At 41.2% G+C, this 27027-nt stretch overlaps 1 protein-coding gene across 1 annotated transcript in view; it reads right to left on the bottom strand.

Moving 5' to 3' along the window:
- Nucleotides 1–27027, bottom strand: part of astn1 (astrotactin 1) — a gene marked incomplete at both ends in the record, with an annotated part of 365883 nt that overhangs the window by 223852 nt on the left and 115004 nt on the right. Inside the window, 4 exons of the mRNA XM_079173654.1 lie at nt 9–159; nt 9629–9766; nt 15933–16007; nt 20265–20349. Of these exons, the coding sequence (XP_079029780.1) occupies nt 9–159; nt 9629–9766; nt 15933–16007; nt 20265–20349 (449 nt within the window). The remainder of the gene's footprint in view (nt 1–8; nt 160–9628; nt 9767–15932; nt 16008–20264; nt 20350–27027) is intronic.

Below are 27027 nucleotides of genomic sequence, written 5' to 3'. Positions count from 1 at the left end.
TGACTCACCATGCATCCGGTGGAGTCCAGCTTTCGGTCCGATATGCAGCGGAAGTTGCGGCTGCAGCCTCCGTTGTCTTTGGTGCAATCTCTGACGGGCCCGAACGAGTCGAGGAGGACCTCCAACGAGTCGAAGGACGAGCTGATCATCAACTCCTCTCTGTTAAAGCGGAAATAAGTGACCAAAAAAAGAAAGGAAAGAGGATCTTTGTTTAGTTGTGTGCACCTGTGTTTGTGTGTTATTACTACTGAGGACTGATTTGAGTTTTCAGCGTACAATGCGTCATTTATTGAGGCTTGCTGAGGGACTGTCGGTGCACATCCAACAATGATGTCATGGTCAACTGACACACCGCGGAGCACACCTCTACATCACTGCAGCAACGTGACAAGTTAAATCACTTAAGGTCAACAAAACTTTTGTTACAGACAATTTCATGAACAGACTTTCAGAAATACGTCAATTTTGGTGGAGTTAGGCATCAAACCGGGTACGAAGACCACTAGTTTGTATCAATAGTATTTTTTTTTTTCTGTTCATCTGAGGATTTGTTTTATACATTGTTATGGACTGTCTGTTGTGGTTTTTATTTATATATAGTGTGTGCCTACTGGCCAAGAACATCTCTTTTGACAGTTAACAGTTTGGACAGATCTCTAAAGGCTCTTAAAGGTACCGTTGATTTTACCATTTCTTTCATGAGCACAGTAAAAATGTCTGCAACAGATAAAAAAAAGCCCTATTTCCCCTCATTGAGATCTAATACCTGGTCAACGCTTAAATTAAAGTCAGATGTTGATGAAAAGAAAGCCGTTTCTTTAGCACAATTGTCCCTTAAAGTCTCTGACATTGTGAACTTGTACCGCACCATAACGTTGTTTGCCATGAGGAACGCCACTTGGCTTGTAGTCTTTATATTATGTTTCTTTATACTCCTATTAATGTGGGTAACGGTGGATTTTCTCCCTCTAATTTTCTTCAAAACAAGCATTCATTTGGTTATCTTTCCCTTATTCTTGGACAAAGCGGTGCATAAGCCACCAACTGGACTGGAGTGTGGAACTAAACTGGAACATGGACAGTCGCCGCTCTTGCAGATGCGTACAGGCCGCTTGGTCACAAACTTTGAGCTGCACATGGATAGGACATGGGGTCCTCGTGGACATGGACGGTGGACCCTTACCGACATGCGGACGTGGAAAGTATAATTTGGAAATGGTGTAATAAGTTATATCAACTTCAAACAAGTTAATGAGTGAAATCCAGTAGTTAATTAGTAATGCCTTCCTGTCAGCAATATGCTTCATTAAAGCTGATTCAGATATCACATTTCTTGAGATCATGTTTCATGTATAAGAGGGAAAAAAAGAGGATGTGCTCCCTCAACATTGTGCTTTGAAAGACATGCTGTGACATCCTGCTCTCTATTTCACCTATTGAAGAGATTTCTATTTTCATGAATTACAAACGAGCTACGACATCACGGCACAATTACTATGCAAGGTAGTAGACTTGCGAGATGAAACGCGCCATGAACCCCTTTGCTCGAACCTCGCTCTGAGCAGTCACTATGAGTTTCGGTGATTTTGGCGTTCCCCGTAAACCTCTTGCAAGGTCAAAATGCAGATCAGCCAATAGAAGTACAGCAGTATAAGCGTTTGGGATCGGTGGAGATGAAGAACAAAGCGGAGAGGACCTCAGTGTTTTCTTACAGAGGAAAAGTGCTACTCGTGATAAACAAGAACTCGTGTAATAGCATCGCCATGAACCTTGTCTTGGTAAAGAACGTGGGGACCTCCCCACCAAACTCCCTGTACTCCTCTACTCTCCCCACGAGAAAAGACAGCAAGTTCCCTTTCCTTTTCACAGTAAACTTGATGGTATCTTACAAACCAATTCTTCTTTTATAATTGCCCATTGCTTTGTTGTCATTTATTCAGAGGGGACCTATTGAACAGAGCCTTGGCAGATGATGAAACTCAGAGCAAGTGTGAATGCTAAATTATTTGGGAACTGCAATTACAGTCGAGACACATCCAACGGTAGTGTGCAACGCAACATACCAATAAATATCAAGCAAAACAAAAAAAAAGCCATGTTTGGTTTCTCTTCAGTGAAGCTACTGCAACATTCATCACATCCCAGAATACAGAAGTGCTGGATAGATTGGTTATCATTCATTGCGGTCCTTAGAGCCTTACTAAAGTATCTTAGGTTTGTTCTAAAGTGGTCGGATAATATCTACCTGTGTTTTTTTCCTTTGGCAGCATAAATGTGTGTGAGAGACATATATAGTGTCCAACCCACACCTCCCTTTCCAAGCGAGTAGAAGAACCTACAGTGGCCTTCAGGTGTATCAGCACCACCAAATTGAAGCTGCCCCTTCAGTGTAAAATTGTGAAAGTCCCTTTATAGAGCCAGTGTTTGGTTTGTCTGTTTCGGGCTCTTGTAGAAACATGGTGGTGCAACATGATGGACTCTGTGCATGGTTTGATGCTAATGGACTTAGGACTTCCAGTTTCCCTTTTTGAATGAAGAATACAGGCTACTGCCACCTACTGGTATGGAGAGTTATTTCCTCTCACACAGGCACAGAACGCATCTGGTAGCTGGCCGTTGACTGAAGTCTTTGCAGTATGTTCGAGTGCAACTTTTTGGCCAAGACAGGCAACGTGAGGCAATGCAACAGTCGGCCTTTGTCACCGCTAGTTTTTTAATGTGTCGGTTTGGTGTGTTTGGGAATTTAGTCATTAGTTTGATTCCATCTGCATTATTGGACCTCAAAGTGCAAGTAAGAGAAGAGAGAGAGGAGCAGAGCTTATAGGCGGCATTTAGTTGTCCTTTGCCCAGGAAGGGGTCGCTTTGCAAGGCTAGCTAACCATAGCAGGGAAGAGTTAGGTGACCTTCAACTTGTTTGGTTGAAGAATGTGGCCATACTGTACAGATTGCATTTACACCTATTGATGTCTGATCAGCGGTTAGCTGAAATCAATGTCAATCATCAATCTGATGGGTTCTTAGCCATGATATAATACCCACAATGACAACTAATTCTTTGGCACATTCAGAATGCCTCCATGCAAAACCTTTTTCTACGTCACGACGGGCCGAACAACGCCTCTGTGAAAAATCACAACATACCACGGCCTGTCGTGGGCTATTGCTTATTCATACCGCCTTGATAAAATCTATATCCGTCTGCAAGAGAAATGCTTGTTGTGTTACAAACATATTTGATTTAAAATGGGAAGAAAAGAAGTATAACGTATCATTTTGACAACCTATAGGGCGTGCTTACAATCATTGGGCACAAAGCACTACCTGGTATATGTTTAACATTTTGTCACAGACAGCTGTCTGCAGCTGAGAGAGGTAATAAGCCTTAATTATGGACACCATTAACATGGATAGCAAACAATGAGAGGGCTAGAAGTACATGTGCGTCACAACAATTCGTACAAAGAACCATTCATTCATTTGCCACTGAAAAGCACCACCAACGGTTTAAATGCCAAGGTATACCCTGCAATTTCCTCACATTATTTAGAGATTGAGTTCAGAGAGGAGAGGAAATTACCATCAAAAAGGGGCAGAAAAAAACAAAGATTTGAATGTAAAGGTATTTATAAAGATTGCTGCTCTGATGTGTTTGATAAGTGGGTTTTTTTTCAATAATATCGACTCAATTAGCTTTTATATTAAGCAGAAGCAAAGGGGAAATGGAATATGGAGTTTTCAATTAGCGCATTTTGTCTCGCAGCTTAAGATATAAGAAAAGCATGAATAATACAAACGTTTATAACCACCAGGATAGAAGTCTTCTGTATACAGGCGCACGGCGATGCAACAAGAGCACTAATAAACACACTGGGAAAACAAAAAAAACACCAACGATGATTCCTCATTCAGTCATAACTGCCATGAAGCCAGCTTATCAAGGGAAGGAAGATCAGGACTAATCACTACTTATCCATCTGCCAGGGAGCAAGAGAGTGACAAATGATCATCAAACGTGGGGCAACGCGGCTCAAAAGCAGAGGAAATCAGCAGCTTCAAGATGCGTTAGCAGTGTTTCCTCGCGGCCCCCGGGGAGAGCTGCACACAGCGTTCATCAGATCCCAGATCAGAGGGAAATGAGTTATTTACACAGCATCTTGGAAAAGCTGCCAAATGAAAATGAAATGCTGAAAAAGACGGGGGGATTGGAATGTGTAAACATGGCGAGGGGGGGGGGGGGGAGAAAACTGCCAAACCGTACCCCAGAACGTAATTAATTTACAGTTAATATGATGCGGTATGTAACAAAGACAACTTTAAACAAAGAGGATTCAACTATAGAAAAAACATCACAAGTGCATCACTTCCAAGAACGGTATTTGTCAGATATTGAAGAGGTGAGGAATCAAAACATTTGCTATACTTGTATTTGCAGTGTTGCCATGTCAGTATCTATCAAAGCGATTTTGATAAAGAACGTTTAGAAATAAAGATCATTTGAAATGACATCTGAATTTCAATGACTAAATTGTTCTTTTATTGCCACTTATGACATTTTTATTCTATAATAGTTTGGGAATGATTTGATAACCTCGGTGGCGGCAGTAGCTGCATCTGTTGGGTGGCCACCTCAACTCCAATGCATGTCTATAGGCCATGTGTGTGCATATGTGTGTACTTCAGCCCTATGTGTGTAAGGCCCAACACAATTTAGGTGCATAATTTGAATTTCCCCAATGACAATTTAATGACATGTAAGTTCTTGTTCTTCTTCTTCTTCTTCTGGGTGTATGTGCAATAAACAAAATCAGACATGTGGTTTGGGAACCTGAATGTGTACCCAGGACAAATCTGAGGGGTAACAAGGGAAACAGAAAAAATATTTAGTTTTAAAAAGTGAATACTTCAACTTTTGGGAATCAATGCTCTAGAATCTATATTTTCTCTTGGCTTTCTTGTGGGATGAATGTGTTGAAATAAAACAAAATAGATATACTAAGAAGATTTTAACATAATCTTCTTAGTGATTGCTTTTATACAAATTGTATGTATTTAAAAGACTGGTCATCTTTAAATTTGCATATTACCAATCTGTCAATCACAGGATAAAACATGAATTTGAGAACTCAAATTGTTTAAAGTAGCAGTTTGAATCAATCACGGACACACAGCAGGAGCTCCGATTAGCAGCAGCTGGAGATGTATTACTATTATTTTCCTCTGACAATGTAAATCTATATGCATTGCCAATAATATACTATTTAAAGGGGCAATAGACACATTAGACATTTCATTTCATTTATGAAGTAAATGTTGATTGCACAATGTGATGGCTTTAGAATAATGACACCATCAGCGTTTGGAAAATGAAGGTTCTCTTTACGGCACGACGCAAGTGAGTCAACCATTGCGCAACCAAACAGCATACACTCAGAAGAGGACTGTGATTACTATGAGCAGCTTTGGGAATGTATGTATAAAATACATTATTGAATACATTTCTTGCTTTTTCTTCAGAAAAGTCGCTTATTTTATGCTTTTTTTTTTACATAAGTCGTTAAAAGGGTTTGAAAAGTCGGTAAATAGGGGGAGACAGTCCCCAAGTGGGCAACACAGTCTGGTGTTGTAAGGTAGTTGTTAGGCTCTGAGGGAAAATGGAAAGCGATAGAGGCTACAACTACAAAAGAATCAAATAAAAAATCATCTGATCATCAATCATCTGAAAATCAATCCATCTTTGTAAGAGCCAAGTTATTAAATTCGTCCCTTTCCCCGACGGTATCCAAGCTCGGCCTCGGTTTTTTCACTTTTTTTTCCCGGTCATCCTTTCAAATCCAGCCTCCAGTTTACAGACTCGTACAAAATACGTAAAAACATAATGTGTTGTGCATTAACTGTGACTGTAGATCGTACAAAGTCACAGTTGGGACAGAGCTTGATGTCAAACCCACTTTTAATCACTTAAGTTATAAGAAATGCAACTTTTGTATGTCATTCATCAGTTTTTGTATGACCTCACCTTGAACTACCTCTTCAGGGGTCTTTCAGGAGAGCAGGGATTCCTCTGGCCCCCAATAACTCCAACACTGAAAGAACTTTAACCTTTGATTCATTCACCGTGAAGAAAACAGGCAACAAGGAATGATGGTGATGGACACCCTAATACGTGAAAGTGACACTAACAATGCCTGCAATAGCAGGTGTGTTTAAGTGCACTTTTCGTTGGGGCTCCTCATTGAAGGTTATGTAACCACTGTTCCTACGGTGAAAAGTTTTTAGAGGACTGATATGTTGATGAATCCACAGCCTCTGAGAAGTGCTGCGTCAGAGCGCAGGGAGGTTACACATTACCGTTCACTGCGAGAGAACACCACCAAGCTGCTACAGTGTAACCACACATCAGACTTTATGAGGGAGACGTCCGGTTACCAGGGCTCACAGCCTCTCTTCCAGTTTTCTTTATAGAAAACGTTGCCTCTTGTGTTTTAACCTTGAAACTGATTGCAGTGCAAACGCTGTTGTGTAACATTGTATACTAAACTATGTGCCCATCTACGAGGTAAGCGACAGTCTTACAGGCTGAATATCAGAAGTGAATGTAGCTACCGCGATGTCGTCCATTGGTTTGTGGTCCACGGTTTTGGAGCCTCAAATTCAACGTTTTGGCTGCGCCATCATGATTCTTGGCCTTTTGCTAGCAAAAAATGTTACAATTAATTGCATTGACTGAAAACACTTTGAAAGGGTTCAAGTTGTAATTGAAAACACGAACACCTCCTGGACAGGACAACGGCGTGGTAGTAACCTGTCAATCACTGTGTAGCCCCGCCCTAAAGCATATCCTGCATCATGCTGTATTGAAGAAGACTTGAAACTAGAGATTGAGACCATAAACTCATGTTTACAATGTTTACTGAGGTAATAAATCAAGAGAGAAGTAGAGTCATTTTCTCATAGACTTCTATACAACCAGAGGAGTCGCCCTCTGGTGGACATTAGAGAGAATGCAGCTTTAACACATTGGCTTCACTTTTCAGAACCCATATAATCATATAAAAGTTTTGTTTTATTTATTGGTAGCTACCAGTAGAAAATTATCCTCCATCTCTGTTGGGATGCAGAATTCTGTGGTGACGTGTGTTCATGTCGAGATACTTATCGAGACATGAGGTAAACTTTCAGTTTGCTGACTTGTTATCATGTTTAACTGTGATTGGCACAGCTGTTCCAGAGCTATGATGAGCGATGAATGATGGCTGATAGAGTATTCAATAATCACACCCGCTGATCAATAATCACCTTCCCCCTATTGGTTCGATTGGATGGTAAAAATAAATAATATTAATACATATATATATATATATATATATATATATATATATATATTTTGAATATAGTTGAATTTGAACTGCAAATATTATTTTTCTTTGCTTGGAAAAAAGAAGTAGTGGAGCATCGTTCCAGCGCACTCCGGCAACGCTACACACATTTCACTATCAATGTCAAAAATCAAGAATATTGATCGAATGTAATCCCAATTAAGTGGCAGATACATTTTTTTATCGCTAGCTATGAAGAATTACAATTGTCACGGCTAACACAATATTCAAATACGATGAGGTGTGATGTTAAACCTGTGATTCGCCCCTTACAAACTCTGCTCTGAGACGTCTCACACTCCTTAGATAATTAGCTTGAAAACATTGTCTACTGAACACAGTCTCCTGGAGGCGTCGCATTGAATCCTGCTCTTCCGATCTGTTTCATTTCATCGTACTCTTGTTGTGGGGCTACTTTTATACCTCAGTCATCCGAGGGCTCGAAAACTAGCCAGAGGCAGTGAAAACGAAAAAAAAAAAATAAACTCCTTGAGTGCCCACATGCTAATGAGAAAAGATGATGGGGATATTCATTTGAGCGAGACTAATTTCACCTGACATCGTTTTCACAGGGCAAATAACCGTCGGGTGAATTAGGCCAGGATCTGACACGGTTGTGCGCACTAACTTGTTGACAGGGCATGTTCCAGCATACACTAAAAGACAAATCCCCACCACTAATTACATTAGTTCTGCCAAATGAAGCCTGTTCACACAGCTTTTTTGCTCTGTAATACTGTCATACTACCTGCAGTCACGTTAACTCTCTTGGTGATCCAGAATGATGCTGACCACCGAGTAAAGTAGGATCATAGAGTATAGTTATGTCCTTGGAAAGGTTATGAGTAGAAGTAATAGTACACCTACTTACAGCTCGATTTGACTCTAAATGGACCATCATTTACTAAATGAACATCATGCTGTATTGAAGAAGACTTGAAACTAGAGATTGAGACCATAAACTCATATTTACAATGTTTACTGAGGTAATAAATCAAGAGCGAAGTAGAGTCATTTTCTCATAGACTTCTATACAACCAGAGGAGTCGCCCCCTGGTGGCCGTTTGAAAGGAATGCAAATTAATCGCAATTCTGACACGATTTAACAAACTTAACTATTTACGAACAGGCTGTCAATAAAAGTGCAACTTCAGAATGCTACTGATAGTTAAACTAGACAAATTCAAAGTGTTTTTACCACTTTTTTTTAAACTAGTTTTCATTTCTTCCAGCTGTGAGCCACACCTCCTTTCCTTTGGGAAATGCATTGTGGTAGAATAATGTCATCGATAACTTTCATTACCTGTAATCTGGTGCCTTTTAACAGGTGGTTTGATCCGGCTTAACTAGCATGATAAAAATGATGGGCACATTTAGTAATTTCATCCAGAAGAAGTGGATGAAATTAGATGTATAGTATTATGAGTATTATATAGTATATGAGCTCTTTAATATGTTCAATTCAAATATTTGAACAGAGCTAAAAGTACAGAAATTGATAGAACAACAAAGAAATTGATCAGAACAACAAAGAAGTCTTTTTCTGGACCAAAGTTCTGGAGCGAGCTCACCCCCATCCTTTAGCCCCGCCCCTTTGCTAGCAAAATAAAAGGCTCAATTATTCCATTGCGTCTCTGCTGTCAGCTGAGTCCAGTTTAATTCTGCAGCATTGTTCTGGCTCACGTAAGGCCCTCGCTGCCACCCAGAATTCTAAAAAGCAGATTTTCTTTGGAGTTATGATCCATTTAACAATCGAAATGCTCTCCATTCCTGAGTAATTCTTTCTTCTTCTATATTTTTTATTTACTCTGGCTTCTCTGCGTCTTCATAATTGATTTTGTGTTAGATGTTAGAGTTTTATTACCGGCTGAATCATGACCGCTAAGACCTCAGCATCCACCTCACAGGGCCACTTAAAACTCACTGCAACCATTGCAAATACAAAATAAAATGCTGATTAAGTGAGAGTAGAAGTCGGTGAGACGGTCCGAGAGTAAACAGCTAGCTTCTGGGGGGTTAAGGAAGAAACACAGATGGTCATGAGAAAAAAAAGCCAATATGTACTTTTGTGTGTGTTGTGAGGCTTCATCTGGAACAACGCAATACAACGTGGACAGAGGTAATATCTCAGTTTAGTGCAGTGCTCATCAAGATTCTACTTTTCTTTGGTGGGAGCTTTCTATCGTCGTGTCTCAGGAACGTCAGCGCGAGAAAGTAACAGTGGAAAGTGGAACCAGTAAATGTTATCTCACCGTACGTCCACCGCGTCCTCCATCACGGTCATGTCTGTCTTGCACTTGGCCGAGGGGTTGATGGCAAGCTCGGCGGGCGGGATGACGAAGCTCTTGCTCAACGGCAGCCACATCCCTTCTCCTAAGGTGTATGTGAATCTTCAGAGGATGAGAAGGGCGGATTGGAAGAGCAGGTTACAGGTTACAGGTCAAAGAACAGCATAGAAACAGAAATGGGTCAACAGAAAAAAGGACAAACGCAGTTTTAAAGAAAGCTTTTGAAAAAACAGGATTGGAAAGATTCATCAAACGGGCTGTGCTGAGTTTTATTAGGTCAGTAAGCTGTTTACTTAAAGGGCCAGTGTGTAGGATCTGGCAACATCTAGCAGTGAGGTTGCAGATTACAACCGACTGAAACTTCTTTCATGTGCCAATCCAGTAGGAGAACTACGGTGGCTCACGGGAACAAACACAAAAAAGCGAATGTTCTGTTCAGGGCTTCTGTAGAAACATGGCGGGCAGCTCTATGAAGAGGACCAGCACCTTATGTAGGAATAAACGGCTCATTCTAAGGTAACAAAAACATTCTAATTTTCAGGAGATTAAACTAAAAAAGAAATTACTTAATAATATCACATTCTATTTCTGCCAATACATGCCCCTAAATGTTTCACACTGTACCTTTAAGTTTGTTGATTGTTCATGCCTGATTAGCATAAATGATCCACTTTAAAATTCTCCCTCTCACTTACAGAGCCCTACACGGTCAGACTCCTGCATATATGGCTGAACTACTTTGCCCTTATTCACCAGCCTCTCAGGTCAAACATGTTAAATGATCTTTCTGTCCCACACACTCGCCTTAAGACCCGTGGTGACCGAGCATTTGGGGCAGTAGCACCAAAGTGGTGGGATGGTCTGCCTGCACCCTACGGTTCTTGTAAGTTAGTGGCCCTTGTGTGGTCACCTTGTGTTATTTATGTTTTCTTCTTTGAAAAAAAAATACCGCTATAACGTTAAAGCGCTATCACAATAAATTGTACTTACTTACTTACTGATTTTGGTTTATTGATCACTGAAAATGAACAAATATGTCAAATGTTTTCATTACCTAAAAATAGAGGAAACTGACTGTGGTTTTGTCCAGTAAATGTTGATTAAAGTGAGGATGAAGTTGACTGAATATGATTTAAATAATTTGACTTTTGATCTCAGGACCAAGACCAAGGCTAAATCTAACAGAACTACTGGTCCACAGTCACAGTTCTGTACGGCTGAAATGCTTCACGTAAACATGCCCACAATGACAATGCTAACGCATGTTTAGCAGTTCAAATTTAAACATGTTTGCCATCTTGGTTCAGTATGTTAGCATTAGCAATACAGTTGAGGGTAATTGGAATGTTATTGGTTTGGGCTAAATGTTGGACTCATTGTAATTTTTGACCTGACGATGGTGCTAGTTAGTTAACAAGTCATGGGATCACCGAAGAGATAACTGGTCATCTTTAAGGGGTCACAAGGGACTAAATCTAGTTCCAAGGGAATCCATGCAGTAGCTGACGAGACATTTGACTAAAATCAAACATGGAGATATTGAATTGGAAAACGTTGACCTGCTGGTGGCTCTAGATGGAAAGAAAGGGCATCACCAACGTGTTTAGGGTGCATCATCTGGGCACCATGAATGTCATGGTGATAGAATGCTGCAGATAGGACGACGATGCGAAAGTTAGCTTCACTCGACAAACAGCCAATGGGATTCCTCCATTGGATGTTGCATTATTGCAAAACAATTACGTTTATAATACTTTCACGCGTTGATAATCTTCACAAATGAACATCACTTTTATGATTTCTGATGTGTGAATGCAATTATCAGAAGTAAAAAGTTAACGTTACGTTATGAACAAACTACACAACGGTCACATGACTTTGTCACCAATACTCAGTATTTTATGTATATGCATGTATGTATATGTATTTTATTTATGTGTATTTTAGGTTGTAGAACAATAATGTTAAAAATCTCTGCAGCTTGTTAACCATAGACCTTTCAGTCATCTAAGCAAACACTCATTGACTCCGAGACCAGGGAAAACTGCTGAGTCATTTCTGGGTTTGACTCATTCTTGCAGCACTCTGTACTTCCAATATCTGTTGACATATTTCAGTCAGGGCCAAAGTGGTGGACGGACAGACCCGCTTCGCCATCCCTCGGCTCGAGAGTTGTTGAAAAAAAAAATATATTATATACTAAATATTGACTTTATGGGGTAAAAATAGCTGACAAAATGAAATAATCCTGATCTCAATGTGTAAATGTGGCGCAGTTCCCCTTTAAAGTAAACCCAGGTCTAGTTTTCCTATCCATATCAATCTCATGATGTCTATTGTTCAAAGAAAAATGTTTTTTTCTCTGCATCAGTGCTTTAGAATAATGACATCAAGTGGCCTCAAGTGTATTTATATTATCTTTGAGCAACTTATCCTTTTCTTAGAGCTCTTTCTTGAGCAGAAGGACACTCTGTGCTAATGGACGCAATGCATACCAAATGAGAAACCCTGAACAAAACAAAAAGAATCGGCCAAAAGGACTTCCCCCTGAGACAAAACAGGGCTATAAATCTGTAAACAACGGAGGTCTGGAACAAGAGCTTCAACAGGATTCTTTATCTGCGAGTCAATGAGGATCATCAATCTTTAAACACTGCCGACGAAACGCAACACTCTCTAACTTTAAGCTTAACAGTGAACGCTGATTAACATCAAACGCATTATTAGCGCTGATGAATTATGCATGCTTACGTGTGGCACAAAGGAGGGGGACTTGTTGATTAAATGGTTAACAGCCTTTTTATGTTTTTTATGCAGACTACACACATTCTCCCATTCACAATTGTTCAATTTGCATTTGGTAATTTGCTAACTTAGCATAAGCAAAGGGCCGCGTGCATGCATTACCAGTCGCTTTAAGAACACTCTGATTGCACCGTTGTGGAACACTTAATTACATCCATCTCATTACTTATTTTGCTTCAAAGTTGAGTTTTCGGCGGATCAAAGTTCTGCTGTTCGGCCATTCAACACCGGCTTCAAGCAACTTTTTTAAAAGCCTATTAAAATGCTAATATTTCAGCATTGTTTTTTTTTTCAGCAAGCTGTTACCAACTCTCCCGCAAGTCGTTGCGCCATCTCTTGTGGGACTGTCGTCAGCAGGTGTGCTGAAACTCCCTGTGATGCAGTGTGACGTATGTATGTGCGAGCGCGGGACAAATTAGCAGCCACTTAACAAGCGCTCCTGTTTAATGGACAACCAGGGACCGGTGTGCTGCTGCAGGACTCATTTGGTCTGCCGCGAGAGGAACTGGAGGTGGAAAACACAGAGTCCCCGTGAGAAAAAAAGTTGTCGAGTGGAAAATATGGCTGCAATCCTCAGAGGGTTGATACTGTGCTGTGTGTGTGTGTTTGAATGCTGACTCTGAGCATTTATCTCCTCCAACGCTGGAGTTTTTGCATCCTAGAGTCTGCTTTGTTGCATTTTACTCTGTGTACCGCTGTGATTCTAATTGCCTCATTTGCTCCTGTGTTTAACGGTAATATCCGCTTTGGTGAACACGGCGGCTCTCTGAGCGCTCGCTGATGTCCAAGGTTTCTCTTTGGTCGCTTGGCGAAGTTCAAAACCTGGAGAATGAACGGTTTTTAAATTGGGACGGATGGCTGTGCGGCAGCAGCCAGAGGACAGAGACGTTTTAAAGCACACGGCTGGACGGACTGAGAAGCAAAAGGGCCTCTTGGAGAATAATAAACATCCCAGCATGGAGGGCGATGTATTAAAGCACTACATGGAGATATCGGCGCCGCGCCGGATGTAAAGATGACTGCTAACGGCCGAGAGAGCGGTACACACGGACTCTGTGGGCTTCCTTTTTAATCGTGAGCAGTAGCTTGTTGTTTTTGCTGCTGCACTGTCACACTTGTGATGAAGACTGTTGTGTCTCGAGTAAAGGGAACAAATGAACGTGAGGAAGAAAAGCAGCTGTTAACATTGTGTGCTCCACTGTGTGTTTCTGTGTTCACAGAGCCATCCTACCACGTGTACATGGTCTGAACCACAGAGATACAAGTTACTGAGCATGTTAAAGGGGTGCGTTCTTTTGCTGTAACTTATCATCATGAAGTACATGTGGATTGCACAATGCAATAACTGCAGAATAATGACAACATCGACGTTTAGATTGGTTCCCTATGATCTTTCACTGTGCAGTTCCTTCTGCCACCAGAAAAATTCAGGCTCCATTTAAGGTACAAGGAAGGAGGATAGAGCTTAATATCAAATGTAATAAGATAATAACGAGGAGGCTCGTTATTATCTTAAAGGCAAACTCTTTATTGCCTCCTGCGTTGTCAACGTAAGCACATTACAGCTATGCTTCTGGACATGTACACTGCATCGCTGCCTACCCGAGAGCATTTCACTAAGAGGCAACTAAATAGCTTACAGTAGCTGTCTGCGGGGAGCAGGAATAGTGGATGGTGAAACAACTGCAGTCATTGTAAATTTGAGATGAAACTAAAACATCTATTTTTAACCCTTTTAGATCACATCCCCGATCTAGTCGTGCAGCTGCTACAAGGACCTTTAATATTGTGTTGATTTTGGCGGCCCCTGTTCTTCCAAACACCAGAGTCCCTTTAGAAAACCTCTCATTTTACTGCAGCAGGGTCTGACAGTCTGCCTCGCTCCTTCCTGGTTCTGGTTCTCCCGTGCCTTCCTTCTCTCCAGCGGCTTCCAGAAATACGGCTTGGGTCTCCAGCAGCGTGGTGTCGGTGTTAGGTCCCAGTGAGGACCAGGGGAGCAGCGAGGAGAAGCTCTGCTCCTGGAGGAGGAGGAGATGCTTCTTCCAGCTGCTGAGCTCTCCTCCTCCTCCTCCCTCCGGAGCTCCGACTGCAGGTCAAAGGAGGCAGTGAAGCCGGATCTGGGTCTGTCCACGGTGGACCAGTCTCTCCTGAAGGATCTGGGTCTGTCCACGGTGGACCGGTCTCTCCTGAAGGATCTGGGTCTGTTCACGGTGGACCGGTCTCTGCTGGAGGATCTGGGTCTGTTCACGGTAGACCGGTCTCTGCTGGAGGATCTGGGTCTGTTCACGGTAGACCGGTCTCTGCTGGAGGCCATGCTGGAGTCTGAGCTGAAGGAGTTTCTGCTGAACCTGCATGATGTCATCTGATTTCCCCAGAATCCGACCCGGTGGCACCAATGACGAGCATTAAGAATAACTCTATAGAAGTAGACCATCTTATCACTGATGGTCTAGTTTACTGATGGAGGTCTGATAGAGGATCAGGACTAAACTGAGACTGGTTCATAACCAGTGCAAAATACTTTACAAAAAATCGACTTCTTTATATGTTTGTATCAAAATCCAATCATCTTTCCTTAAAACTAAATATGACGTGTGCTCATATAAGCAAGAACCGATCCTCGTCACTCAGTGTTACTGATCGATTGATGGATGAATATCACGTTGTTGGTTGAAACTGGGTGGAGCCGCAGTCCTCTGTAGCTCCACATAACGCGACATTCTAAGCCCGCCCACCATGGAGCGGTCCAATCAAATACAAAGGATTTGATTTAGATCCCTGTACACCCCTCATGACTATTAAACCTAGCCACTGAATCTTTTACAGAGCTGATGATGGAAGTAGCTAAAGAGTGAGCGATCTCGCTTCCTTCCCATTGTTGTTGAGAGTTGCACATGCTCAGTACCGATCGGCCACTCGCAAGAAGAAGAAAAAAAGTTTGATTTTCAATCATCCTGTTTCCAGGATAATTGAAAATCAAACTTTTTTTCTTTAGTCTTTGTTGATATTCAAAACAACTCTAATAAATTAAACTATTTGTATAGAGGGCAAGAAAAAGTAAAGTACATTTCTGTGGAAAAAAAACATTCACGTTGAAACCTGAAATATAGAAACATTACTGCCATCATACGGCAGAAGGACGAGGACACACTTTCACAAAAGTTATTTTCTTATTATTAATTTCTGCCTTCAAATTGAAGTCTCTTTTTCGAATCAATTTCACAAGCATTTTGCTCGGAGATTAATCGGAACACAATGATTATCTGACCCGAGATAAAATAAGTGGCTCTGCTCTTCCTATTTGAAAATGTAATACGTCTCACTCCATTACATAACACCTCTTAAACAGACAGCCTCTCTGCAGCTCACGGCCCTCCCCTTAATCACGAGGGAGAGAAAAGAATTACGACAAGTTATTTGACTGTGCAATCTTTTCTGTTTAAAGGACAAAGTTTCCCCTCACCTGAAAATGCGATCAGAGGGCTGCTCTCCCATCACAAGATCAAAACCGCGCTGGAAGATGGTGTAAGGCCAGGGACTGACATGAGGAGCAGAAAGAGAAATGGATCAGAGGAAGAGACCAAAGAGGAAAGGGAATAAAACAGTGTGTCAAAGAAAGAGAGGGCATCACATTTTTCAGTGTACCCTGTAAAATCATAAGCCGTGTTTCAGTGTCTCACTTCAAGTCCTTTCCCGCCCTTCCGTAAGCCCCCCCCCCCCCCCCAACAGCACCACCAATCACAAGCAGCATTACGACGCAGGCTCTGTGTAAACATGCTGATTGAGAAATGTGTTCGGTAGGAGCTGACACACAATGTGACTTTGGCTCCCATCTATTTATCAGGGGAGGGGATAGGAGGCCTGAGAGACACAGAGGGTGATGGAGAGAGCAGACGGTGGAAAAAACAGAGCGAGAGAGAGAGAGAGAGAGAGAGAGAGAGAGAGAGAGAGAGAGAGAGAGAGAGAGAGAGAGAGAGAGAGAGAGAGGGGGACATGTCAGGGCACGAGACTGATGCCAAGAGGCAGGGGTGAGAGAGGGAGAATGATGGAGATTAATGGGGAGTGGCAGCTCGGGGACTAAACAGTCTTGCGAAGTGAGAGCGAGGAGGCGAAGTGACAGGGGCCCGATGTCATTCCGAGCAATCTCCTGCACCACTGTAAGCAAAAAAGAACATCGAGGACACTTTCCGCGCCACGGGCTGTGGTCATTAAACATTGAAGTCACCCCGGGGTGCCCCCACCCCCCCACCCTGTCACACTGTGACACAGGGAGAGCACCAGGGGAAACGAGATACAGAGGTGCACAGTTGGGTGGGCTGACAGGAAATTCAGATGTCTCCCAAAAAATGTAGAGGAAAAAAGAAGCATGCACAGTGGTGGCACGCTCCGTCTGCTGGTGATGTCATGGACAATGATGATGTTCCTCCGATTGTCATTCGGCAAGATGTGTTTGAATCAATCTAATTACGGGGTCATTTGCAACCCGTCATCTAAATTACAGTATGGTACAAAATGGTAACCATTTAATGACGCGAAACAAATCTATGACACCTGGAACGTGCCCTTGGAAAAATACATCATGCTGTTGCAGTGATTAACTTGAACTAATTAATAAAATCTTTGAGAAAGTATAATTTCAAAATGTATTCATTAGTCAGTCATTTCATTTGAATTTGAACCAACACTTTTATTGAACTTTTTGGTATTGTGTTCAATTTGTCACAAAAATGATTTGTTTGCTGCCTGAACATTTGAAGTTTCCACTTCATAATCACGTTCAAAGTGTACATTTCCAGATCCCAAAACATTTGAAAAGGGATAGCTGCCATGGTAACAGTATGACACAATCAGTTGATATATTAGTACGACCTGCATAGGATTGACAGATATATCTACTACCTTTATTATTTTACAGTTTTGTTTCCTTATACTTTCATGTTATTCTTTTACATGCCTGTATTTTGTTCTCTCCTCACAAAAAGAAGCTTAGGTGGATTATGAGACAATGGATCCCTGGGCATCGACAAGCAAAAGGCCCCTCCATCTTTACACAAGTCTCTTTGTGGTCATTTTGTGTCTCTTTGAGGGGATTTTGTGTCTCTTTGTGGTCATTTTGTGTCTCTTTGAGGGGATTTTGTGTCTCTTTGTGGTCATTTTGTGTCTCTTTGAGGGGACTTTGTGTCTCTTTGTAGTCTTTTTGTGGCTCTTTGTTAACATTTTGTGGCTCTTCTTGGTCAATTTGTGCCTTTTTGTGGTTGCTTTGCGTCTTGAGTCATTTTGAGTATCTTCCTGGTTGTTTTTTTGAGTGATATTTTGTAAGAGAAGCCTTGACACTCATATAAAATAATATTGTTGACAATTAACTAATAATAACAAGAACTAAGTCATAACATTTTAAAAGAAATAAATGCAACAGTAATAACAGTATGACATATAGAGTTTTCTTAATAAAGCCTGAATCTGGTCAGAACTGGAAGTACAAGGTTGACAGACAACTAATTGAATAAAAGTAATCAAATTATAATCCGGTAGTAATCCCATGGTGTGGTCACAGAGGGAACTGTCCTATAGCTCAACACTGTTTATCTAACGTGATCAGTACTTTCCGTAACAGTAGCCCCCCCCGACACATACACACTGAGGGGTCACCCGGCGGTTGGCACCATGTCTGTGGTGTTAGCCAAATGTCAAGGACTTTTTAACAAGCAGACGTGAACCCAATTAGGCGTTTATATGGCTTCCTGGGACGGGGTCTGAAACAGCATTTTTCAATGCCAAGCGATATCAAGTCATCGCTTGAAATCATTATTGTAATGTAAAATAAGTGACCTTGCACCCAAAGACATGAGCAGACCAAAAAGTGTGATAAAGCTCCCTCAACTTTACTGACTCACCGTCAGCCTAAACGGGATTTATTGTTTGATACAACTCATACAACTGTCTTTTTAGGCTAATGACTTAAAGTGTTTTTTGGTTTAGAGGCACTCCAATTTTAGACAGAAAGACAGAATTACTCTTCATGGAGAGTCCAGTACTTCTCAGCTTGTGTGAAAATAAAGCTGTGGCTCTGACAGAGTTTTGTCAAATCAGCAAGAAACGACCGCTGTTGTCACAGTGATGTCATATCTTGTGTTTAGCTTGGAGACAATAAATTCATAACTGCAAAGTCTGCGCTTCAAAGTGGGGTTGTGAATTTTAAAGAAATGAGATGTAATGAAAGGATGCTATTGATTGCATTATGGGAATTGTAGGATCTCAGATTTTTGGAGCTTAATCCATACGAATAGTTAAAATATCTCAGCCTCTGCTGCTTCAGTTTTTAATAAAAATAAATAAATACAAATCAGTCTCTTGTGGGTTCCTCAAGTCTGTATCAAATCGCTGGATTACCACTTCAATTATTCTCAAATAAATTAACAAAGCACAGCAATGTAGTAGGGATGTCACAGTACCAGATACTTAGTAGTCAATACCAATTTAATTTGAACACATGATAACGTCAGAATTTACTTTCGCCCAAAACTTATTTTTATTGAATAGGGCCTGAGCACATCTTGATCTTAATAGATGGTACCTCACGTTAATGTTAGCTGTTAGCTCAGAGCAGGACTGTGATGCTTACCAAAGTCTAACAGCTAAGAGCTAACGTTAACCAGCTGATTTAAAAAAGGACTTAGCGTGTAACTCCTATCCCAAACACATTTTCTATGGTCCCCTTGAGGACGGGACGTCGTTAGTCTCAATCCCTAACAGTACCATGCTACTCTATACAAATGAGTACAGTCACCGTTTTCAGAATTTTGGCATTGGTTCTTGTGACATCCCAACAATCATGTAGTATAGGCAGGAAGGTCCGATAAGTAGGTTCGTTAATTACTGTCAGTAGTACCTTTAACTGAATTTGAATTCAGTCAAATGTATTTGTAAAAAGAAGCATTCAAAAATAATTTTGTAATAAAACTTGTAAATGACAAGGATCAGAGAATAGGGACTGAGATCATGTTGCTAGTCAATGAAATGGATTGAAAACAAATGAAAGAATCTTAAAATACATTTTTATTTGTGACGGGTACCCAGTAAAGGGAGTCCCAGTACAGAGATCTCTTCTTGGTACCAGTGAGGAGCCTCGCTGCTGCATTCAGAACGAACTGCAGGCGACATCCGTAAATGGCATGAGTTAGTTACAAGAGTGAAGACATGAAGTAATAAAGGCTAGAAAGATGGTCTACAGATCCCCAAGAGAGGCAAAAAGTTTCATTTCCGCTATCGACCTCTTGTGGAAAAAGACTAATGACATCATTTATTTGTTTTTCAAATTTTAAGTCAGTGTTGAAAAAGACTTCTCATATATATGTGGCATATATTTGTAGATAGAGGCCCAAGAAAATTGGCTTTTCAGGACCAATCATGAGGATCTCTGTCTCGCAAACAGAAAACTGACGACCATCCATCATTCGACATTGAAAGAGGCTGTATTTATTACCATGAGGTAAACATGTTAGAGCCTTCCACTACATTTCTCTTTGTCAGTGTGGTATGTGATATAAGAGACTATAATGTGTGAACTCCTGTCTGACCTTTTGAAAAATAATTTTATGACTAAGCAAATGATTTTGTCTGATTCAGAATATTAATTGGCCACATCACTGTTCATTAGGCTTTATGTGGCCAACCCAATGAATGGCCTTGTTTGACGTGTAGGGAGGACTCTATCTTTGCAAAGGACTCTCCCAACATTTCCTCTGCCCGATAATGAACAATCGTAAACCGTCATGGGGTGATTACCATAACTTACCCCTGATTAGGCCCCCACTCACTGCGGATGCAGAGGTGCTTGTGGACCGGGTCTTTCATGTAGCCGTCGAGGCATAGGCATTCTCCTGCAAACAGAAAGGCAGGGATTCAATCCTGTGTTCATTATAGTCAAGGCTTTTTTTTTATTCAACGGAGATATCCTTTTTGCTTCTCTCCTTTTAATTCTACTCCATGAGAGCCATCCAAAAGATGATCCTCTTCAAGCGGTTAGAAAAAAATGTACTCATGTCTTTTCGTTAATGATGTAGTCGTTGGTTTTTCTCTGCAATTTGAGCCATATTTCTGTCAAAGCAATATTTTCTCAGCAAAAGCCCACAAAGTTTTCCAGAAGGAGCATTTTGAAAGGAGCTGCTGCTGTCAATATCCGGGCCATGGCAACTTATGAAAGCGCTTGGAGCTCCCACCGTGCATCATGCCAATGGATGGTATCCTGACAGGTTTGAGAAGGACGCAATGTGTGAAACACTAGCTCACTGTCACACTGTTGTGACACGGAAACCTCAATGTATGAGGTTTTTTTTCCAACTATTTGTTGTCTTGGGTGGAAAATCGATGGTCCTCATACTGTATGACAGATTGGCTGAACATAAACCACCATTAGCCTGAAAATAACTTTGGAAAAGGAAGGACTCATTTGCTTAGTAATGATTTGAACCTCAAACCAAAAAGCTCAGAATCCAATAAACGCGTCCACACCTAAAGCTAATGCAAGCATAATACATAACATTTTTCGTCAATGCAGTCAGCTCGCAATTCGATTCAATCCACAGTACCGGTTCATATGCGTCAATACATTTAGAATACTTTGAGAAAAACGTACTAAATCAAAAGTCTGTATTTAGTCCAACTTAGAGATAAAAAGGAAAATCTGTGTTTTATAATTCTTAGTGTCCTCTCAAACCAGTATTCGTGACAGCTAGCTTATTTGCTAGCACGGTTAGCAAATGAGCTAGCTCACATGGCGAATGTCAGTTAATATGTTGGGCTGATTAGCACTGGCACCGCTAGCTAGCATGGTGTTAGTTAGCTCGCCAGCTGCAGCGGCTTAGAGAGAAGCCGTGTCGCCAAACCTCTATTTCATTTTTTAGTTCTTCACTATTTCTTATTTCTTCAGCTCGCTTTCTTAAATCATTGTCTTTCACATCTTTATAAAAATGCCTGCGTGATAAGAATATTGTCAAGAAGACGGACTAACTTTCCCCTAAGCGCCTTAGTTTTGCCCCGAAGCAAACAAGATGAATTATGTTGTGCAGTTTTCCAACATGAGGCCACATTTAGAGGCAGTGTGAATGCAAACAAAGAAAGAGGAAATACACAGCCCTACAAAAGGTTAAAAATGTCCTTAAACTTGAGCGCACATTTGCAGTTAACCTGAGTTGTGTGACTCCCCCAATTTACAGACCCAGGAGCAGAAAGGAGAGAGGGGGGTTTTCTGGCAAGTTTTGGTAATCAGTCTGTCTGAGCTGTCGCGCACAGAGCTGCTGCTCCTTTTCTTACAGCTTGTGGCCAAGCATAGCTTGTGGCCAGGCATATCCTGAAAAACTCCACTTCGTTTTGTGTCTAAAAAACAGCTTTCTTGTTACGTTGAAGTGAGAACACTGACACTCTGACACCCAACTAGTTTTTGTAGCAAAACGTCTTTCTTTTAAGCCCCACAATGATGCATCATGTTGATCTGCCTGTGAGAGTAAATCACATATAAAAAAAAACACAATAATTATCACTTGACACATCAAACCACTTTGTCAACTTCTTTAGGTTCCTTAGTAACTTTTTTTATTTTTACTTCCTGGAGCTTAATTGCACAATGAAGAAAACTGCCAGACAGCCAAAGAGTAAATACTGAAATGAACTCTGAATCCTTACTCCCAATGTCTTTTAATAGGCTCAGTTTTTCACAGTTATCTGACTGGTCCCATTGACTGAATGACATCCCCTACCTAAAAGGGAAGGGATTAGATCAGTGATTAGTCTAATGAATAGACACTTGGCACTGGTCATTATTTACCAAAGAAAAACTTGTCTGGGGACTGCATCTTCCCAAAATCCACTAAGCGCTCAGGCCTTAGGCAACATTCTGGGCTAATTGCTAATAGGATCACATGCAACACTGTTAAACAGTAACTGCTTACAAATGGAGGCACTGAAAAAGGGTTTGTAAACCCCTGGTTCCGGACCCCAAGTGGGATCGCTTCATATCAAGACAGGGTGAATATTTCTAAGATTGATCTACTGATACATGTTTGCTGAATAAAAAAACAACGTCCAACACCTCACCAATGGGTGTAGAACAATGGAGTAATGGAGGGATGTGGATTGGGTGCATGCTCAATATTGGCATCCTCCTGTTGAGTGAAGCCTTTTAGCAGAGAACAGCAAAGCATCAGCTTTTTGTTCCGCCGTCAGCACCCAGGAGAAATGCCGGCCTTGACTTTGCTCGGTATGAGTGATGGGGCCTCACCTGTGGTTTAGAGGGTTACTCGGGGGTAACGTGTACAACATGCTCTGCTCATGCTCAATAGGAGGCAAGTGAAGGGCACGGGGCCTGGGCTTATACAACACTGTTAATGGATAAAGGTCAGCTGTCAGAACCTGCCAGGCTAAAGGAAATCATACTCGCTGATTGCCCTGCTCGTGGTGCTCGAATGGAAAAAAAGAAATGACTAAGGCAGTTTGGGATTTTTCAAGGCCGTTTATATTCGATAGCATTATAGTGAAGATAGATCTGTGTTTGCTCTTGAGTTGTGTTCACGACAGTTGACTGGGTCGAGTGAAGCAAAGGAGAAAAAATGATCATCTTACTTGATACAAAGACAAAAGGAGAGAGTGAACACTTAGTGCTTTGCCGCTCAAGGACACGCAACTGTAGAAGCTCTACAAACATTCAACATTTCGTCTTTTTTTTTTTTTACCAACAACACAAAGCAATTTGAGTGCTTCAATTAGTTGAGGTGCTTAGCCAGTGAAGGAGGATGACAAAGGGGGAAAAAGCACTTTGTGAAATTCCTTTACCTTTTCAGTCTGGCCAGAAGCTTCAACAACATCTTGTAGTGGCTGATATGTCAAAGTCAAATAGGTACAAGGCTACCTGCCAGGTAAGAAAGATCGTATACAAGTGCACTGTGTAATGTCCAGACACATGACTCAAAGAAACTGGTCAACATTTCAGCTCCACAACTGGGTCCATTCAATTTAAAAGCAAACTATTACTAACAGGAGGGATAGAAAACACAAAATTCCACCAAACTGCTGAAATTCTGAGAGCTGGTTTCTGTTGTCATAGTTTTTCTTCATGTCGATCTGTAACGACAACATTTTGCTCACAAAAAAGAACTGTTGGATTGCAACAAAGTGTGATGGAGGAAAGAAACTCGGAAACACAGATGACCGTGTTTTAAATCAAGCCAACAGCCAGATGATCTTCACCAGTAATCTGTAATCAACACACAAGTTTCCCGCTAAATAACAAGAAATTGTAGCACAAAGATGCTGAAGGTTGAGGTCATTTAGAAACCGTTCCATAGCCTAGCTTGTCCACCAGAGAGCAAAGTTGTTGGTTATTTTGGTATATTTAACTTAACATTACATTTAATCATTATAGGGATCTTCATAACAAATTAATAAATAAAAAAACCTACTGTTCGACCCAAAAAATCGGTGAGGCTAGAATGTAGTTTATTAATGTACAAATCAAAATTTAGAGAATATCAAAAATCCCTAACCACTATTTTTCCAGCTGAAAGCGGTTTTTAGTTGTGTTGTCAATGAATTCAGCTCTAAATCTTGACATTTTAGTAAATATTAGAATTCTACATATTGTGTTATGTAAATATGCATATATGCAAAATAAAAGTCTACAGTTTAGGATTTAACCGAGTTCGACCTTCTTCAAATCGTTAACCAGCTAAGCTGTTCCATCATATGTTACCTTTTCTAGGTGTTAGTTTTTAATGTGCGTGTTCACAACATGTTGGTTTATGTTGGTAACTGTCATTTATTTTGTGGACATTTATAGTTTCATCATTTCTTGAGAGAGCAGCTGCATTTTGCTTAGCTACCTCATTCAATCAAATGCTCGGCCCTTCCAACCTTATACAAAATGTTTCCCCTGAAACATCACCTGAGTGATGAGCGGTAGGGAACTGAAAACCGCCCCCTCTCTTAACATCATTTCTACTTTGCTGCTTTGTTAAATGTGCAGCGAGAGAGCTGCGATGTTTGACACCGGGAAGGCAATTTCACAATTTGACTGACAGTGTAAATTGTGTCCAGAAAAAAATAAAATAAATAAAAGCAATGAGATGACAGGAGCTTTAGCATTTCATTTAGATTTGTTGCAAAGCCAGCTGAACAAAGCTCAACGCCTCGCCTTGCTTTTAATTGCCGTTTCATCACGCGCTGAGGTCACGGCACTCGAGCTCAAACTTGTTCTACACTCGCGAGGTGTTACGGCCCCTAATTGCTAAATATGCAGGCGCTGAGCCAGCTTCTGAGCTCCTCACTTTATTTCCATCGCGTCCCCACCTGGCTATTTGTCACCTTATGACACACACACACACACACACACACGGAACAGAAGTGTTGTTAGTGCGACCAGACTGAGCAAAATGTACAGATTTCCCTTAAATAACCTTTGATCTGTTGCGTGGGCAGCAACCAATGCGCTGGAAGTATGCTTTTTCTTCACACATTGTGTCAAAATTACTCAGCTCATCAGCACCGCACACCGATCCATTACGAGTGTTATGATGTGGGAACTTGCATTTACGGCGGTGCGAAGTGACCTTTCGTGTTTCACATAGTCCAAACACACTCTGGAGCGAAACCAGCCTGTGAAACATCGGCCCTGCATTCAGGGCTCTGCAGGAACGGAGACATTCATGCGTTGAAGCCAGGTGGCTACCTCCGGTTCAAATTCGTGATGTTTTGTCTTCGCTTTTGTGGAACTATCATGCCTTTAGTTCTGAAAAGAGATGCCAAGCTTCATGTTTTAAAGCTGCATTCTCTCTAAAGTCCATCACGGGGCGACTCCTCTGGTTGTATAGAAGTCTATGAGAAAATGACTCTACTTCTCTCTTGATTTATTACCTCAGTAAACATTGTAAACATGAGTTTATGGTCTCAATCTCTAGTTTCAAGTCTTCTTCAATACAGCATGATATTCATTTAGTAAATGATGGTCCATTTAGAGTCAAACAGACCATAAAGCAGGGGATGCTTTAGGGCGGGGCTACACAGTGATTGGCAGGTCGTATACGGCGTCTCTATGTCACTCCTCCACATTCCAAATATGGCAACTTCCGAAATCGCCAAACTCGAGGCTTCAAAACGGATGGGTGACATCACAACGACTATGTCCATTTCTGATGTCCAGTCTATAGTTAAAAGCATCCAGCGTCTTGTTTAATGTCTCTCACAGACAACGCATTTCAGCTTTCATCAGTATCGCTTTCTGCAGAAATAAGGACTGGATTTATGCCATCTATAGCACCATTGCATCCCCCTGCAGCCCACACTCAGTCTCACACTGACACACACACACACACACACTGCACGTATGCAAAACTGTTTTGTTAAGAATGCATCATGTGAAAAATACAACACAATTACCGAGGCCTCGCCTTGCCAGTCCCGCTCGGTCCATACATCATTTTTTAAAGGAGCGGGGGCACAGTGTGGATTTAGGTGCGTGGGCGAGTCTCAGAAATGATTCCAAGAAAGGCAGGCGTGAGACACATCGGGCCCCGGCTTTTTGATTCATTTAAAGGTCTCGGAGCTCACTCTGTGCTGCCCAGGAGCGTCGGGCTGCTGAATAATGGATGCAAAACAAGGAAGACACTTTAAATGGGTGACTTCTCCCTGCACTTAAACTTTGAGTGATGCAGCGGTGGAGACTTTCCAAGAAAACAGGTAACACTAAAATGATTCATTAGGGATTGGTAAAAAGAAAAAAAAGTATGAATACATTCTAATACTTAAATCCTAGAATCAGTTCAGAAATGATGGAGGAAAAAACTCTGGGTTGATTATTAAGTTGTGGATACTTATTTAAGGCTCAGTTGATGACTTATTTAAAGTTTAGTCTTTTGCTTCGCCTCTGTCATGTAATGTGCAACTTATATATTTATTTATTTTCCGTCTTCATCAAGCCAAAGCTATTTTTATAAGTGAGAAGCCAGTTTTTTTGCTGGCGAGGCTGTCAACTCCTCCACGGGGACAGAGGACGTGGCATATTAAAAAAAACACATTTTCAGATCAAAACTTAAAAAAACCTTAAGAACTTATGTATGACAGGAAATCATTGGAATTATCGTTTTAATGTCTTCTGAACGATTAGAAAGAGAAAGAAATAAAGCATGTGGGAGATATATTTGCAGAGATGAGGACTTTTGAAGGACTTTTAAAAGGACTTGTAAAACAACGAGACACGTTCTGTTATTCTGTTTTACAGGCTCCCGCTTTCAGCATAGTGGATTTAGAGAAGATCAAAATGTATTCACTGGCTGAGAGAGTGATAAAGAGCTTGTTAAACAACACAGTGTTCTGTAATTCTGTTTTATCAGCATGCTGCTCTCATCGTTTGGACTTTGAATGTGCTGCGTAGCTTGAATAAAGCAGTGTGTACAGTAGCTGCACATGCACATGGTTCCATGTGTGCCTACCAGAGGATGCTGGGCCAGAGAGGCAAGAGGGAGAGGGAAATATATTATTAAACCATTACAAAATATGTGTCCTTTATAAAA

The sequence above is a fragment of the Pholis gunnellus genome, assembly GCF_910591455.1.
Source record: "Pholis gunnellus genome assembly, chromosome: 14".
Lineage (NCBI taxonomy): Eukaryota > Metazoa > Chordata > Actinopteri > Perciformes > Pholidae > Pholis > Pholis gunnellus.
Note: the sequence above shows the minus strand (reverse complement) of the source record. Positions and strands in the feature narration are given on the sequence as shown.